Source organism: Diabrotica virgifera, chromosome 8 (assembly GCF_917563875.1).
Source record: "Diabrotica virgifera virgifera chromosome 8, PGI_DIABVI_V3a".
NCBI classification, from domain to species: domain Eukaryota; kingdom Metazoa; phylum Arthropoda; class Insecta; order Coleoptera; family Chrysomelidae; genus Diabrotica; species Diabrotica virgifera.
This window is the reverse complement of record NC_065450.1, coordinates 123,095,583-123,112,490: the sequence shown is the minus strand read 5'-3', so window position 1 is coordinate 123,112,490 and position 16,908 is coordinate 123,095,583. Positions and strand designations below refer to the sequence as shown.

Below are 16,908 nucleotides of genomic sequence, written 5' to 3'. Positions count from 1 at the left end.
TGATGCCTTTTAATTTTAATTTATGCGAATCGTAACTACCGAAACAAATACAAATAATATAAACATAATGAGAAGCTCATAGTGCAGTCACTGAAGGTGGATACCTATGAGCTAGGTATTACCTCCGATTTGGTTGAACCTTCATCGATTTACATGAAAATTGGTGAGTAGTTAGAGGATATTCCAAGAAATAAAATTGATATGATGCCAACTTGCGCCCTGGGGGTGGATAACACCTCTTCTCGGGGGTGAAAATTATTTTATAAAAAATAACCCTATACATCGATAGAGTGACAAATTCTAAGCAAAATTTGTTGTTTCAAGTTTTTAAAATAGATCAATACTTTTTGAGTTATTAAAGATCAAATGATTTTATTTTTCATGAAAAAATGCATGTTTTAAAGCGGTTTTCCATAAATAACTCAAAAGCTATACCTAAGTTTTTACAAAAAAAGTTATAATTACCAAAACTGAAGCTAATAAAAAATCGAATAAATTTCTTACTCGAAAAACTTTTTAATAGTAAGCTCCAGAAGCAGTTAATAGCATAAAAATTTTTGCTCCAACAATTTTTCAATATTTATGCTCCAAAAATTTTACAAAAAATGGTACTGTGTTTTTTTTTTCAGAATAACTCCGGTAATTTTTATGATATCAGGTTTATCCAAAAACCATTTGAAAGGTAATTTGAAGGGCTATAAAATCGTATTAAACTTAATTTTTTAAACCCTTTATTTTTAAAAGATAAAAGGTTAAAGGACTACTCCAGGGAAATAAGCTAGAAATAGACCATGTTCGGGACACTGAAAGATCCAGGTAGCTGACAACTTTTTAGTTATTGTAGACCTACTGTTACTATTGTAGACCTATGTAGGATGAAAACCTACCTGTTCCCTGCCTAGAGTTCGCGTCCGTTTTTTAATTATTAACAATTTAGTGAAAACACTCTATTTTTTCGATTTTTAGCACTTCATTAAAAAGCTAAATAGTTGACACAAAATTACAAAATTTAATTTTTTAGAATATTGAAGAGCCTTCAAAATGCCGATTTTTGAAAGCTAAAAGTTAATTTGTTGCTTCGCAAACTGCAAAATAAGTGAAAATCGTTATTTGTTAATAATTTTACTAAAACTACCGTAGGACTTTAGTGTTTCTCCCAAAGTTGGCTATTGACGTACTTAACAAACCCTCAAAATTTGAGACCAATCCATTAATTAGTTTAAGGGTTATTCTATTTGTTTATCCCAGAGACCTTTATTTTGCAATAACATAAGACAGAAAATAATGAAGACAGGGAAATTCTGAGTATGCCAAATGAAACTAGAAGAGTGATAGTATAGTATCAAAATGTATTAAAAAAAGATAAAAAAACTAAAAGAAAAAAAGATAAAAGATAATTCAATTGGTGACTAGTCGTGGTAAGTGAAGGGGGAGCTGGGAACCGACAAATGCACAAGTTCAAAAACTAAAAAAAGGCAACTTAAAACCACGGTTCTTAGACATTACTACGGTTGCCTAAATCGACTAACCAATGAACATTAAGGGTGAGATTACGTCACGAGAGTTTACTGTCATTTGAATCGTAATATGATTTTTTTCGAATCCTGAGAAAACCAAGTATTTTAGAAAAATTTAAACGCAGGATGCAAGATTACATTATTACCGAGGGCGGAAAGCCTCTTAGAATAAACAAGCAGATTCTATTGAATGAAATATTTGAAATTAAATATCACACTTCTCTTTTATTTTCAGCCCTGTAACTTATTAAAATAAACATTATAGAAGTTTTCAGGGACTTTCAGCCCTCGGTAATAATGTAGTCTTTCATTCTGAGTTTAAATTTTTCAAAAATATTTATTAGTTTTCTCAGGATTCGAAAAAAATGAATACAATTAAAACACATTAAGAATTTTGACATGCGTCAAAGTTTTGCATTAACTCAATGTAAAATTCTGTTCTAAAACTGTTGAATTCCAGCTTCCCTAATAATTATTTTACATCAAAAGACATTAGAAACTATTTGAAGAGGATTGAAATCTGTATTGGAAATAACTGTTGGTCTACGTAATTAAAACATATTCCAAAATTTTGTAAAAATGTAATACATTTTAGTTTTCAGCCCAAACTTAGGCCACACACAATGCAATAATGTTCACATTTTTGAACTGTCAATATTTTTATTTTATCACCTATTGTTTAAAAACAATACAGTTGATAAGATACCCTCAGTTGCGGAGAAAGGATTAATAATAAAGATTTTTTTATTCAGTCAATGGTGTGAGCACTGTCAGTTAAATAGTAACGTGTGGCCTTACTTTTACACGCATACCTATTGTGGCAAATGTATCATATTTTTCAAAATTTTGGAATGCATTTAAATCGTAGAACAATTTTAACTTTTGATTTTAATACAGATTTTAATTCTCTACAAGTATTCTCTGATGGCTTTTGATGTAGAATAATTAGGGAAGCAGGAATTCAACAATTCAGAACTTAACATTGAGTTTCCTATGGCCCTTTTTACGATTCGCCACCCGGTATAAGATAAAATGTGTACTATTTGTCTTATTATTTCATAATAACACAAATAATACACATATATACACAATAACACACATTCAATGATCGAAAATAATTTAAAAATATGGGAATGTAAACTCTTGTGACGTAAAGTCAAAAATATAAGTCTCCCCACCACCGTCGGACAAGACAACCGTACTTAAAACTACATATGTACTACTATAATTTTCTATGTCTCGGGATCTACTGAATATATTTTGATCGTTCTTTTTTTAATTTGTATGTTATGTTTCTGTACATTACAAATATGCAATTCGTCTTGATATTTATTAATTAATAAACAGTCTAATTTGTTTAAACAATTTTTGAAAAAATTATTTTTTCCCAAAAATCCATGATTTTAATCATACTATATTTTTATAATATGTAATAGAAAAAGTTAAGGTATACTTTAATAAATAAATTATCTTCAATAAATAATTATCTAATAAAAATAATTTATTTATTAAAGTGTACTTTAACTTTTTCTATGATCATTAACGATACTATGATTAACAAATAGATTAAAAAAAATATTTTTTCAAGAATTGTTAAAACAAATTAGACTGTTTATTAATTAATAAATTTATAAACAAATTACATGGTTGTAATATATGTAGAAATTAAATACAAATTAAAAAAAGAAAGATCAAAATCCATTGAGTTTATCCGGAGATACAGAAAATTGTATTAGTTTGAAATTGCTTTTTCATTATTTTAACTCGGTTGATTTGCAAGTTCCCCTAGTAATTGTTTGAACTATATTTTTGAAAAATCATAGAGGGTGCTGTGAAGATACAATGTTTGTGCAAATTTTTAAGAAAAAAACACAAATCTCATTCTTCAAAATGGCATTAACCCGCCATTACACACGCTATGAGGGAATCCCTCACCATATTTGTTTATAACCAATGAAATTGTGTAAACTAATACGATAACCTTAAGCACCCAGGAATGTCTTTAGCATGGTTCATGAGAGGGTATGAAAAAGTTATAGAATATTTCAGGCGGTCAGTGTGCTGTGTGATAATTGAAAGAAGAGACATCCCTCTTCAAGTGAGGGAATTCCTCACTGCGCGTGCAATCACGGTGAAATCACGTTTCTGTTATCTAAAAGAAACTTTTAGGTTTTTATTTAATATTTAGTTAGGTTTAATTAAAATATTATTGTTTGGATTAGGTTAGGAACAGTGGCACACCGAGCGGGGGGTTTGGGGGTTAAAATCCCACCCAGAGCATATAGAAATATATATAAAAGAAAGTAGGAAAATGTAACTTGTCTTTCACAAATAATACAAAAAACTTTCGGTGCCCAAGCAAAACCCCCTCCCCCAGAGGAAAATTCTGGGCGCGCCACTGGTTAAGAACCCATTTTTAAATTTACCTATTCTAATTGGGAAATAATCCACAATTTAACTTGAAAAATTGATTTTATTGACGTTTCGCATTCCACCTCGGACGTCGTTATCAAAATACAAAATATTAATAGTTAATTACATAAATGCCACAAAGAAATAGCTTCAGAACAGTTGTTAATTTTAATTTGTATTTTTAGTAAAATGAATTCGCTTAAAGAACGTTAATTTCTTCAGTGGCTTGCTGAAATTGAAAATTAAGAAAACTTGCTTTTGATCTATGTATACAGGGTGAGGCAGATAACTGGCCTATTAGAAATATCTCGAGAACTAAAGGCAACAGAATCATGAAAATTGGAATAAGGGGGTTTTGAAGGATGATCTATTAAATGAAAATATTTTCATCTCTTTGCAACTTCCGGTTATACCGGAAGTTGCTTATAACTTCGTTTTTTGAAATGGACACCCTGTATATTTTAACATTTTTGGATTCTCTTCGATGTCTTCTTTCTTAAAATATAAGGTTTTGTAATATTATACAGGGTATTTTAAAAGATAATTACGTTTTTTTTTATTAATTTCGTAGCAACATTCACACCCTGTAGAATTGTAGTAGTTTGACATCTAAAACTCTACTTACGTTCAAATGATTTTTAATATACTCTACTATTGTTAAGAATCATTAGTATAGCTAAATTTTTAATTTTAGTATACAGGGTTGGTCGAAACTCGGAATGAGTATTTTCTGAGTTTTCTTAAATGGAACACCCTGTGTTTTAGTATTGTAATGAAATGATATTTTATGGTACTTTTTTATTTCTTAAGCATTCCCTATACCTAACTGCTTTAATTTGTGCTTAATTGTTAATCGCACCAACAATCTTAACTAAGTAGGTATTTCGATAGCTAAACCATTATTGGTAATTTTAAGGACCAGTCTGGATTAATATGTATTTATTTCTGAAAAATTATTTGGGATTAAGTATTTTCACGGCCAACCTAATAAAATTTTACGTATTTTTTGTTGCAATTAATGTTTAGCTTGAATCACCAATAACTCACAAATTAAAGCAGTTAGGTATAGGGAATGCTTAAGAAATAAAATAGTACTATAAAATGTCATTTCACTACAATACAAAAATACAGGGTGTTCCATTTAAGAAAACTCAGAAAATACTCATTCCGAGTTTCGACCAACCCTGTATACTAAAATTAAAAATTTAGCTATACTAATGATTCTTAACAATAGTAGAGTATGTATATTAAAAATCATTTGAACGTAAGTAGAGTTTTAGATGTCAAACTACTACAATTCTACAGGGTGTGAATGTTGCTACGAAATTAATAAAAAAACGTAATTATCTTTTAAAATACCCTGTATAATATTACAAAACCTTATATTTTAAGAAAGAAGACATCGAAGAGAATCCAAAAATGTAAAAATATACAGGGTGTCCCATTTAAAAAAACGAAGTTATAAGCAACTTCCGGTATAACCGGAAGTTGCAAAGAGATAAAAATATTTTCATTTAATAGATCATCCTTCAAAACCCCTTTATTCCAATTTTCATGATTCTGTTGCCTTTAGTTCTCGAGATATTTCTAATAGGCCAGTTATCTGCCTCACCCTATATTATTTTTACTTTTGTTTTGTTAAATTAATAAAAAAAAAATGGTTTACGAGACTTTCTATAATATGTGAGTACAACCCAGTTTATATTTATACATGTTGACATTCATTCTTCCTCGAAATAAGTCGAATTGATGTAGGTGAGGGCGACGTTCATACGCGTGCAACCACGTCACAATAGGAGACGCGTGTAACGGCGGGTTAATGAGATTCTTTAATTATTATAAACAAATTAGGTGTGAATTAAAAAAAAACATATGGCTAACTTTGTCCCAAATGAACCCAGGCTAAATTTTTCTATTTGAAAATTCGTGTTAAAATACTAGTTTTTCGAATATATAAAAAGATTGTTTCTACGGACAATATTTTTAAAGTTATTCTAAATGTTTATAAACTACAAAATTTCGAAAATTTTGCATTAGAATTTTTGACTATATTAATTAATTTTTTATCTTTTTTTAATACATTTTGATACTATCACTCTTCTACTTTCATTTGGCATACTCAGAATTGCCATATCTTCATTATTTTCTGTCTTATGTTATTGCAAAATAAAGGTCTCTGGGATAAAGAAATATAATAACTCTTAAACTAATTAATGGATCGGTCTCAAATTGTAAGGGGTTCGTTAAGTACCCCAATAGCCAACTTTGGGTGAAACACTAAAGTTGTAAGATAGTTTTAGTAATAGTTATTAACAAATAACGATTTTCACTTATTTTGCAGTTTGTGTAGCAATAAATTAACTTTTAACTTTCAAAAATCGGCACTTTGAAGCTTTTTCAATGTTCTAAAAAATTAAATTTTGTAATTTTATGTCAACTATTTAGCTTTTGAATGGGTTGCAAAAACTCGAAAAAATCGCGATTTTTGAACTAAATAGTTAATAATTAAAAAACGGGAGCGAACTCTAGGCAGGAAACAGGTAGGTTTTCTTCCTATAGGTCTACAATATCTAAAAAAGTAGTCAGCTACCTGGATCTTTGAGTGTCCTGAGAAAATCCTTATTTCTCTGGACTAGACGCTGTTACATGGTTTTGGCAGTAAAATTTAGGCTTTAAACGTTTCTATCTCGATTACTTTTGATCCTACAAAAATAATAAAACAATTAATTTTTTAACAAAATACTCAAATTTCGCCCTGTATCATTTTTTACGTATATCGAGTATTTTTGGAGTTATTATCAGTAGTAATAACCCAAGGACATTGATAATTGCTCGAAAAAATTTTATAACAGATTTCGAAAGCTTGTTGCTTGGAAACAGACCGACGCCGCGTAGGCGGAGGTCTGTTGCCTGTAAGCAACAAGCTTGAGAAAGTTGTTAAAAAATTTTTGAGCATTTATCAATGTTCGAGGGTTATTCGGATAGAAAATTTTTTGCTGGTTATGAAAAAAAATACATAGCAGAAACAATTTATTTAAATGTGCAATTAACAATTCTTCCACCGTCCGATTTCCATCTAATTCATATTTTCTATCATTGCAAAAGTCCATAAACGCTTTCCATACAAATTTTTTACTGTAAACAGTATTCTTTGGTATATTTGATTCGATAATTTCATTAATATTCTCATCAGTATTACAACCAAATCGTGACATTTTGAAATATTGAATATTTGAAATGTCAAAGTCGAAATGAAACGAAATGTAGGTATCCATAGCTACATGATTGAGTGAAAACAGCCCATGGGATCTGGGCCCGGATTACGAACACTCGATACGAATCGTATCCGCCATGTTTTCCCATAAGGCGCTACGGTAAAACATGGCGGATACGATGCGTATCGAGTGTACGTAATCCGGGCGCTGTTTTCAGTATAATGTTGGTTTTATTGGTTGTATTCAATCAGATGACCACAAATTAATTGATTTCATTGGATTTTCAAAATTTTCAAAAAAATTAAATTTACGAAAATTTGAAAAATTCTGATTTTTTTTAAATGATATGTTTTTTTTTAAATATGCACTCTAAACGGGACACACTTTTTGAGGTTATTACTTATGCTAAAGTAAAGAAAATTTTATAGGTATTACTGTAAATTTTAATTTTTGTGGAAATGGCGTAAGTTTTTTCAGTTTTCCCTAAAAAACTTGCTTAATTTTGATGCTATCAACTTTTTTTGGAGTACATTTAATACGTATTATACAATACAGCTATATTACACCTATATAATTAACTTTGAATTATGTAATATTAAAAGATTTTTCGAGTAAGTAGTTTATTCAATTGTTTGCTTTACAATATGCATTTTTTTCACGAAAAAATAAAATCTTTGATCTTTATGAACTCAAAAAGTATTGATTTATTTTAATAATTTCATACAACAAATTTTGCTTAGAATAGAGGTGGCTTCTCGGCCACCCGAGAAGGGGTGGCCCACTCACAGGGTAAAAGCGCAAGTTAGCTCCATGTCACTATTTAATGACTACTCACCAATTTTCATGAAAATCGATGAATGTTCGAAGAAATCGGCGGTGAAAACTTTCAGTGACTGCACTATCAGCAATCAGCACACACCTAAAGTGTTTTTATATTTATTTCAGTGCACAAAGTTATTTGCAAGTTTGCCCCTGATTTTCGCTTATGCATGTAAGTAATGACATATCTGGCTTTTTAGTGCACTAATTCAGAGAAAAATCATTTTTATTAATACCTAATTTTTCATACCTCTTTCAAAGGTCAAATCCAAGACGGTGTCAAGGTGAACTCCATTTGAAGACAATTATAGAAAACCAACTCTGATAAATTGTAACTACAATCCACAAGAATAATACATGGAGCTCTAAGAATAGCTTAGTCACTGGAATTTTTTAAGATTAATTCTAAATGGTTAATTATACAGTCAGTTGTAGTTTATACTCTTAAAGTGCAACACCATGAAACAACTTACATCTACTTTAGATTTATTATTGTTATTGATTTTAATTCATACCACTTCTTGTGCAGTGCTAAGAAACCGAACGAACAATGAACCTGGTTTATATACATCTGAAGATGATCTATACATTTTAACAATCGATAATTTCAATACTACTATTTATAACAGCGATAAAGCTTGGATGGTTGAATTTTATAGTAATTGGTGTGGCTTCTGTAGAAGAGCAGTTCCGAGAGTAAAAGCTTTTGGAACTGATATTAAAGGATGGAATGACTTAGTTGTACTAGCAGTATTAGATTGTGCCAATGAACGAAATGCTCCAGTTTGTGAATTTTTCGGAATAACCAGGTATCCAACGTTCAGGTATATTCATGAACATTATATGGAAGGGCCTGAGAACATAGGACTACCAGTGGTGGCTGACTCCCATACCAATTTTTCAGAGCACAGAAAAAATTTAGTCGATATCTTAATTAAAGAACAAAGAGAAGGTAGAGCTAAAATGTTACCAAATTTACAGCCATTTAAAAGTTCAGCTATATCAAACATATATAGTACAAATGGAGGCAATCCAGACTTAGCATTTTTGATTGTACAGGAACCAGGTGATGATACAGGTCCTTCTATTATAATGGATTTTCATAGTGTAAAGGAAATAGTTATTAGATACACTCATAATAATGAAACTAATGTCACAACTGAGGAACTACCTGCTTTATATTTAATTTATAAAAGTGGTGATTTACAGCACTTGAATATATCTTCTCCAAATCGAGAAGGAATTAAATTTAAGCTGCGTGAGCTTTTATTCTCAAGAAATATTGAAGTTCCACCGGCAGTCTTGAGAAATATTACTATTACAGATGAGGTTACAGAACCTGTAAATCTAACTGAAGAATATTTGGAATTTGAGAAAAAAATAAGAGCAGCTGGTGATACAGTTTTCCAACTAGATCTGGAAAATGCTCTTAGATACTCATTAAAAAGAGAAGTTGGAGGAATTCAAAAAATCTCGGGAGAGAAATTAGATGCTTTAAGAAAATATATGAACGTTTTGGTAAAGTATTTTCCATTTGGGGAGAAAGGAAAACAGTTACTAAGACACCTTGAAGACTATGTCAATTCATCATCAGAAATAGATGGTCACCATATAGCTGAGCATATAAAAGAAGTTGATCAACCAGGTAAAAATGTATTTTCTGGACCTGAACGATGGTTAGGCTGTAGGGGTAGTTCACCAACCCATCAACGTGGATATCCATGTGGGTTATGGAAACTGTTTCATTTCTTGGTAACAAATGCAGCATTAGATCCAAGTAACACTCAAGATACAAAGCCCACTGTTGTGTTAGAAGCAATGCATGGATATATAAAGAACTATTTTGGTTGTGTGGACTGTAGTGAGCATTTTCAAGATATGGCTAAGAGAAGAAAACTTTTTGAAGTTCAATCATGGGAAGAATCTGTTCTTTGGCTCTGGAGAGCACACAATGAAGTTAATAAGCGATTGTCTGGTGATGCTACTGAAGACCCTCGTAACAAGAAAATACAATTTCCCTCAATTCAAAGATGTCTAAAATGTTATAGACCTGACGGTACATGGCAAGAGGTTGAGGTGTTAGCGTACCTGAAAGAAATGTACCGTGCTGATAAAATCAACTATATGTATTCAGATCCTCGGATAGTACATCAAAAGGTTGTGAATAGTAAAACACCAGCTGCCGCCGCTGCTGCCATCTCAACATCCCACGGCAATAGGATAATTAACACAAGTATGTATAAAATATTATAAATATAGGTACATATATACAAAAGAGTTAAACCCTGAGTTAAAGAATGCATTGGGAATATTTGCATGCATTAACTTTGCTTTATTATTTTTTATGTGTCGTTTTTAAAATTTTATATGTAGACGAGGCAACGAAGCATTAAACCTAGGAATTTTGGCATTCGATTCATGAGAGTGTCAGGCAATTTTGTGAACTAAATTGATTTCCGGCCAAAATTTTTGTGCATGGGAAAAAGCATCTTTAAAGTGCATCTCGAAGAGATGGAAAATAAAAATTTAGGACTCAGGAAATATTGACGGAAATGAGTTCAGTTTTTATACTTGGGTGTTTAGGAGGTCACTGAACACGAATTTCATGACGGCGATGGTATCCAAGGTACCTGGTGCCCAGGGTAGAACTCGTCGCCTGGGACGATCGAATAATTCCCGAAATGAAGATTGGATCGAAAAATTGAAAAATACGTGTTCAACATTTTTCAAAAATCTATCGAATGACACTAAACACGACCACCTCACTCCACCCCTGGAGGTGGGGTGGGGTAACTTTAAAATCTTAAATAGAAATCCCATTTGTTATTGCAGATTTGGATTGCTTACGTAAAAGTAAGCAACTCTTATTCGAAACATTTTTTAGAATTGTGGATAGAAGGCACTATAATCGGAAAAAACGATTTTTTCGTGATACCATAGGTAAATTATAGAAACGGTCTAATATCTCGAGAAATACACTTCCAAATAAAAAACCAAAAAATACGCCTTTTATATTTTTTAAGAACCTATCGAATAACGTACAACACGACCCTCCACTCCATCCCCTGGAGGTGGGGTGGGGTGTACCTTTAAAATCTTAAATAGGAGCCCATTTTTTATTGCAGATTTGGATTCCTTACGTAAAAATAAGTAACTTTTATTCGAGACATTTTTTCGAATTATGGATAGATGGCGCTATAATCGGAAAAACATACTTATTAGCGCCATCTATTAACAATTCTAAAAAATGTTTAGAATAAATATTACTTATTTTTTCATGAGGAATCCAAATCTGCAATAAAACATGGGGATTCCCATTTAAGATTTTAAAGTTAACCCCCCACCCCACCTCCAGGGGGTGGAGTGGAGAGTCGTGTTTGATGTTATTCAATAGGTTCTTGAAAATATTAAATACGTATTTTTTGGTCTTTTATTTGGAAGCGTATTTCTTGAGATATTAGACCGTTTCTATAATTTACCTATGGTATTACGATAAATGGTTTCTTTCCGATTATATCGCCATCTATCCACAATTCGAAAAATTTTCTCGAATAAAAATTGCTTATTTTTACGTAAGCAATCCAAATCTGTAATAACAAATGGGCGTTTCCGTTTAAGATTTTAAAGTTACCCCCACCCCACCTCCAGGGGATGGAGTGGGAGGTCGTGTTTAGTGTCATTCGATAGATTTTTGAAAAATATTAAACGCGTATTTTTCAGTCTTTCGATCCAATCTTCATTTCGCGAATTATTCGATCGTCCCAGGCGACGAGCTCCACCCTGGGCTCCAGGTACCTCGGAGACCATCGCCGTCATGACATTTGTGTTCACTGCCTCCAAAACCCCCAAATATAAAAATTGAACTCATCCCGTCAATATTTTCCGAGTTCTAAATTTTTCATTTTCCATCTCTTCGTGATGCACTTTGAAAATGCATTTTCCCATGCACAAAATTTTTTGCCAGAGATCAATTTAGTTCACAAAATTGCCTGACACTCTCGAATTGAATGCAAAAAGTTGCATGACGATTCATCTTACTGCACAAAATTCCTAGGTTTTGGGCTTTTTAGTGCTTCGTAGCTTCGTCTAATATTGTCTAATACGTAACTATTTTTAGAACAGGTTGTAAATTTTGGCATAATAGTAATATTCTCTATTGTGTTGTTTTTAGAATAAAGTACTTGTGTTAAAAATCATATTTAACATAACAAAATAATAATTTCGTTGTAAAACGAAAACAAAAGACGCCTTTTAGTCGTTCAGAGAGTGCAATAAACACTTGAAACACCGGTTTCAAGTTTGTTAGATTTCATCAGAGAGTGTATATACAGTAGAACCCCGCAAATCCGAACCCCGCAAATCCGAACTTTCGGCAAATCCGAACCAACGGAAAGTGAAAAATTTTTTAAAAATTCAAAATAAAAATTTAAAAACATGTTTATTATAATATGTACAGAGAACCAGAAAATTTAACAATGTAAAATTAATAGGAATTTGGACATGTGAAATTTATTAAAAATAAATACACGTAGTACATACTTATAAAAACTTAAACACAATCAATAAAGGAATGTGCATAATACACATTTCCCATGGTATAGTATGAACGAAAACATTGAAAAAGATAAGAAACATGAGAAACATAGTGTAATCAATATCCAGATTACAAATTAAATTAATCATTTACATAACCGAATTCCCATGTCCCGTGACTAAACAAAACTACTGGCGTTAGCGATTTAATATTTCAGTGATCTAAATATTTTTCAGCTTTAGAATATTGGAGGCATAAACGTGCGGATAAAGTTTCATAAAGGGATCGGTGGCAGTTCAAATCTTTTAAAAATCATCTTCGTTAGCTTCTTAGGCTAACTTTCGGATAATCCGAACTTTTCGGAATCCGAACAGGCTGTCCCCCCAATTAGTTCGGATTTGCGGGGTTCTACTGTATGACTATCTCTGAACCAACTGAAAGAAATCCGATTGCTAGTACCGAATTACAACAAGATAACACGACATGGATACCGTGGCGGTATCTGCACAAAACAATTGAAATTTTTACTTTAATAAAATTAAAAATAACATTGAAAATAAAACTTTTATTGAGACCAAGTTTCTGGTAACGCCTTGGTAGTTTCTACAATTTACAAACCAACCGAATGGTGAAAAAGGAAGGCCAGGGGAGATCTGTAAATTGCATCTCACTTATTATAGATCTCCCCTGGCCTTCCTTTTTCAGCATTCGGTTGGTTTGTAAATTCTAGAAACCACGAAGGCGTTACCAGAAACTTGGTCTCAATAAAAGTTTTATTTTTAATATTATTTTTAATTTTATTAAAGTAAAACTTTTAATTGTCATATTTAACACTTTCATACGATCATATATCATTTCAATTCTTATGAATTGAATATAATATAATTGCCTCTCTGCACACTTCCGGTATTTTCTACCCTTCCCAAATTTTAATCAAGAGATGGCATACCCTCGTTAGGGGCCGTCCATTAATCACGTGATGTTTTTTTTGGCATTTTTTAACCCCCCTCCCCCTTAGTGATACATGGTGAGGTTTAAAACTAACCCCCCCACCCTCTATATCACGTGTATATTTTAGTATCTACAAAAATTCTTCCTTTGTATATTTTAACCCATAATTCATTAAATTCTTTTTGAGCGACACCAGGATTTTTTCCTTTCTTATACTCTGTAAATAGTTCTTTATACAGATCACCTAGCTTAATTGTGATGAAAAAAGTACGAAGTTAAAAACAGTTTAAACACATGTATTCAGTGACAAAACAAGGGAATAAAACTGACAGGATTTTGAGAATTTCCAATTCATCAGATAGTAGGTAAAACAGTAAAACACATGTAAAGACTAAAGGCTCATAAATAAAAAGTCGGAGAGGTTGACAGTCCCGGTCAGTATTCCTATTTAGTGGAAACATATGCTACATTCACAACAAAACGATTTGAAATGGGTCGCTTCTTATCATAACAGTCAACATAATTTGGGTGGAACCAATTTGCTGGGTTATTATGAAAGAGAAATGGATTTTTTTTATTAGTCACAGCAATGCCGCTTTCGATTTTTGTACGCATTTGACGAAAAAATAAATACACGTAACGGGTTAAGTTTCGGGCATTTTCCGAAAAAAAAAAATACACGTGATATATTACTATACCCTCCCTACCTCCTTGTGATGTTTCGTGATTTTTTATGGACCCCCCCCTTTCGACCATCACGTGATTAATGGACAGCCCCTTATAAATGTTTATTAGTTCATTTACTTACGGTTTTTGCTCCGAATTTTAAAGGACCGCTTGGATTGACAAGAAATTTGGTATACACATAGCTAACATGTTAAAGAAAGAAGTGATATTTTGCCTATGTATGCTTTTGACTTGGGAGTGAGTTTCACCGGGTGAAAAAATATACGTTCAAAATAAATCCGGAAGTAGATTAACTGACTAGTTCTAAGCAACTTTTATTCTATAGAGTTTTTTTACCAGGTACATACTTTTCGAGTTATTTTCGAGTGAAGATGTTCATTTTTCAACAAAAAAACCACGTTTTTAGACGGTTTTTCGCAAATGTTTCAAAAAGTAATATTTGATCAAAAAAAACATTCTTAGTAAAAATATATCTATAATTAAAAAGTGAAAAACATGCAGTATGTTTGAGGTCTCGACCCAGCACAAGCAGAGTTGTAGCTAATGAAAAATAGGTTCATATTCGTCAAATTCCAAATCGAATATTTCAGTGTGTTATAACCAAAAAATGAAGCACTCTTTGGGGGAAAACTCATTATAACTTTTTTAAAGTGTTCATTTTTGTTTTTATTAAAAAAGTTTCTAGCATCAAAAGTAAGCAAGTTACGCTCAAAATAAAGTTGGTTTCTTTTGTGGTAAAAAAATCGGGAAAATCACCCCTCGAATAGCATCTCAAATGAAATTAATCGTTACCGCTTCACAAGGTACTTTACTTATGTATTATTTATATGATATTAAAAAATGGATTTTTTTCTAAAATAATTTAAAAATTATTAGTGATACCAAAAATCTTAAAAAGTAAAGATAGAGGTTTTGCTTTTCTGAATATTTTGTATTTTTTGTTTTTCTCAAGACAAAAATTAGTTAAGATATGGCTGTTCAAAATTTGTATACACTCGTGATTAGTGACTTGTTCACGCCCTTTAGGCTACAGTCCTTTCAAAAATAAGCACTTTGCTTTAAACTTACAGATCATATAAACAATATATACATGAGTAAGGCAACTTGTGAAGCGGTAACGATTAATTTCATTTGAGATGCTGATTACGGGGTGGTTTTCCCGATTTTTTATTTGATCTTTATTTTGAGCCTAACGTTCTTACTTTTGATGCTAGAAACTTTTTTAAAAAACCAAAATAAAGCCTTTTTAAACACTTTAAAACAGTTGTAATGTGTTTTCCCCAAAAAGGCCTCCCCAAAAAGGCCTTCATTTTTTTGGTTATTTCATGTTGAAATATTCGATTTGGAATTTGACGAATATGAACTTATTTTTTATTACCTACAATTCTGCTTCTGTTCGGTCTAGAGACCTCATACATACACCACCATTTTTTCACTTTTTTTAGGCTAAATTTTTGTTAAGAGTTTTTTTTTTCGATCAAATACTTACTTTTTGAGCTATTTACGAAAACCATCTAAAAACTTGGTTTTTTCGTTGAAAAAAGAACATAAACGCTATAAAACAAAAGTTGCTTAGAATTAGACAATTTGTCCATTTACGGACTTATTTTGAACTTATATCTTTCACCCTCGAGAAGGGGTGAAACTCAACCCCCAACGCAAAATCACACATCGGCACAATATCACTTTTTTCTTTGACTTATTAGCTATGTGTATGTCAAATTGCATGTCAATCCAACCGGTTTTTTAAAATTTGGAGGTTTTGCAATATTTTACCGTGAGTGAATGGACTATATCCCGTATGCCCTATTGTTTCTGCAGTGATACCTTTGCTACCTTTATCGTTTTTTCAAACTTTCAACGGCTTGTCTGAATTCTTCTATGATCAATCTGATTTTGTCACCGCTTTACGTCTTTGAATATGAAATGTTCTTACCATGTATTTAGTTTGCCCTTCTCAATCTATTAAATGATCACTTTGCTCTTGTAGTATTTCTGAATTGTTGGGTGTTATTCACTTGTATATTTTTTGCCCCTTGGTAAAAATTACTTGTATTTGTGTTAATATGGTATTTCTTTAAACTTTCTGTCCATATACTTATCTACTCTCTTTTTTATTCCAACATGTCTCCTTTGACTTTTCCCCTCAAGTTTTATTTTAAATAATTGATGGATTCGACCGTTACTTGATGGAAGTTCATTTTATCTCACAATAAAACACTGAAAACTTTTGTTTTCTATACTTCCACAAAATTTATTATTTACAACTATGTGACTACAGCTGTTTCGGCAGAGTGCCTTTCTCAAGTGATATAATTTACAATGTGTTTGCCTTTTTAAGTCTCTAACTGAAGAGGTTGAGGAGTGGGGAGCTGTTTGTCTCGAGTTGGTCATTCAGAATTATATCTGTATTTTTCAATTTATTAATTTCCATAGATTCTAAAAAATCCATATATATCTGCATATCCAAAATAAAGGCCTTAAGGCTATGGGTACATAATTCGCAAATATTTTACGTGTATCCCTACTTTTTCTGTCTTTACACGGCAAATTACGTGTAGTAAAATTTACACTAGTATGGATATGTAAACATTACTAGAATGTCAATCTACTTGAAAATGTCATCATTAATTTAAAGAGATGGGTTTTGAATGTTCTTGGATAACTGTTATTTTTATAATTGCAAATTATTAATTCAGTTAATAAATATGATAATTTTTTCACTAACTATGTATTCAGTGATTATAATAATTTATTTGTACGACAAAGACTA

General features: G+C 31.6%; 1 protein-coding gene across 2 annotated transcripts in view; it reads left to right on the top strand.

Moving 5' to 3' along the window:
• The window catches only part of LOC126889822 (sulfhydryl oxidase 2-like), a 155,375-nt gene that overhangs the window by 232 nt on the left and 138,235 nt on the right, over positions 1-16,908 (top strand). Inside the window, exons 2-3 of one of the 2 annotated variants that reach the window (XM_050658497.1) lie at positions 8,090-8,135; positions 8,225-10,196. In XM_050658497.1, coding sequence (XP_050514454.1) covers positions 8,423-10,196 — 1,774 coding nt within the window. In that variant the 5' untranslated portion in view covers positions 8,090-8,135; positions 8,225-8,422. The remainder of the gene's footprint in view (positions 1-8,089; positions 8,136-8,224; positions 10,197-16,908) is intronic. The other variant, XM_050658498.1, reaches the window with a different exon arrangement.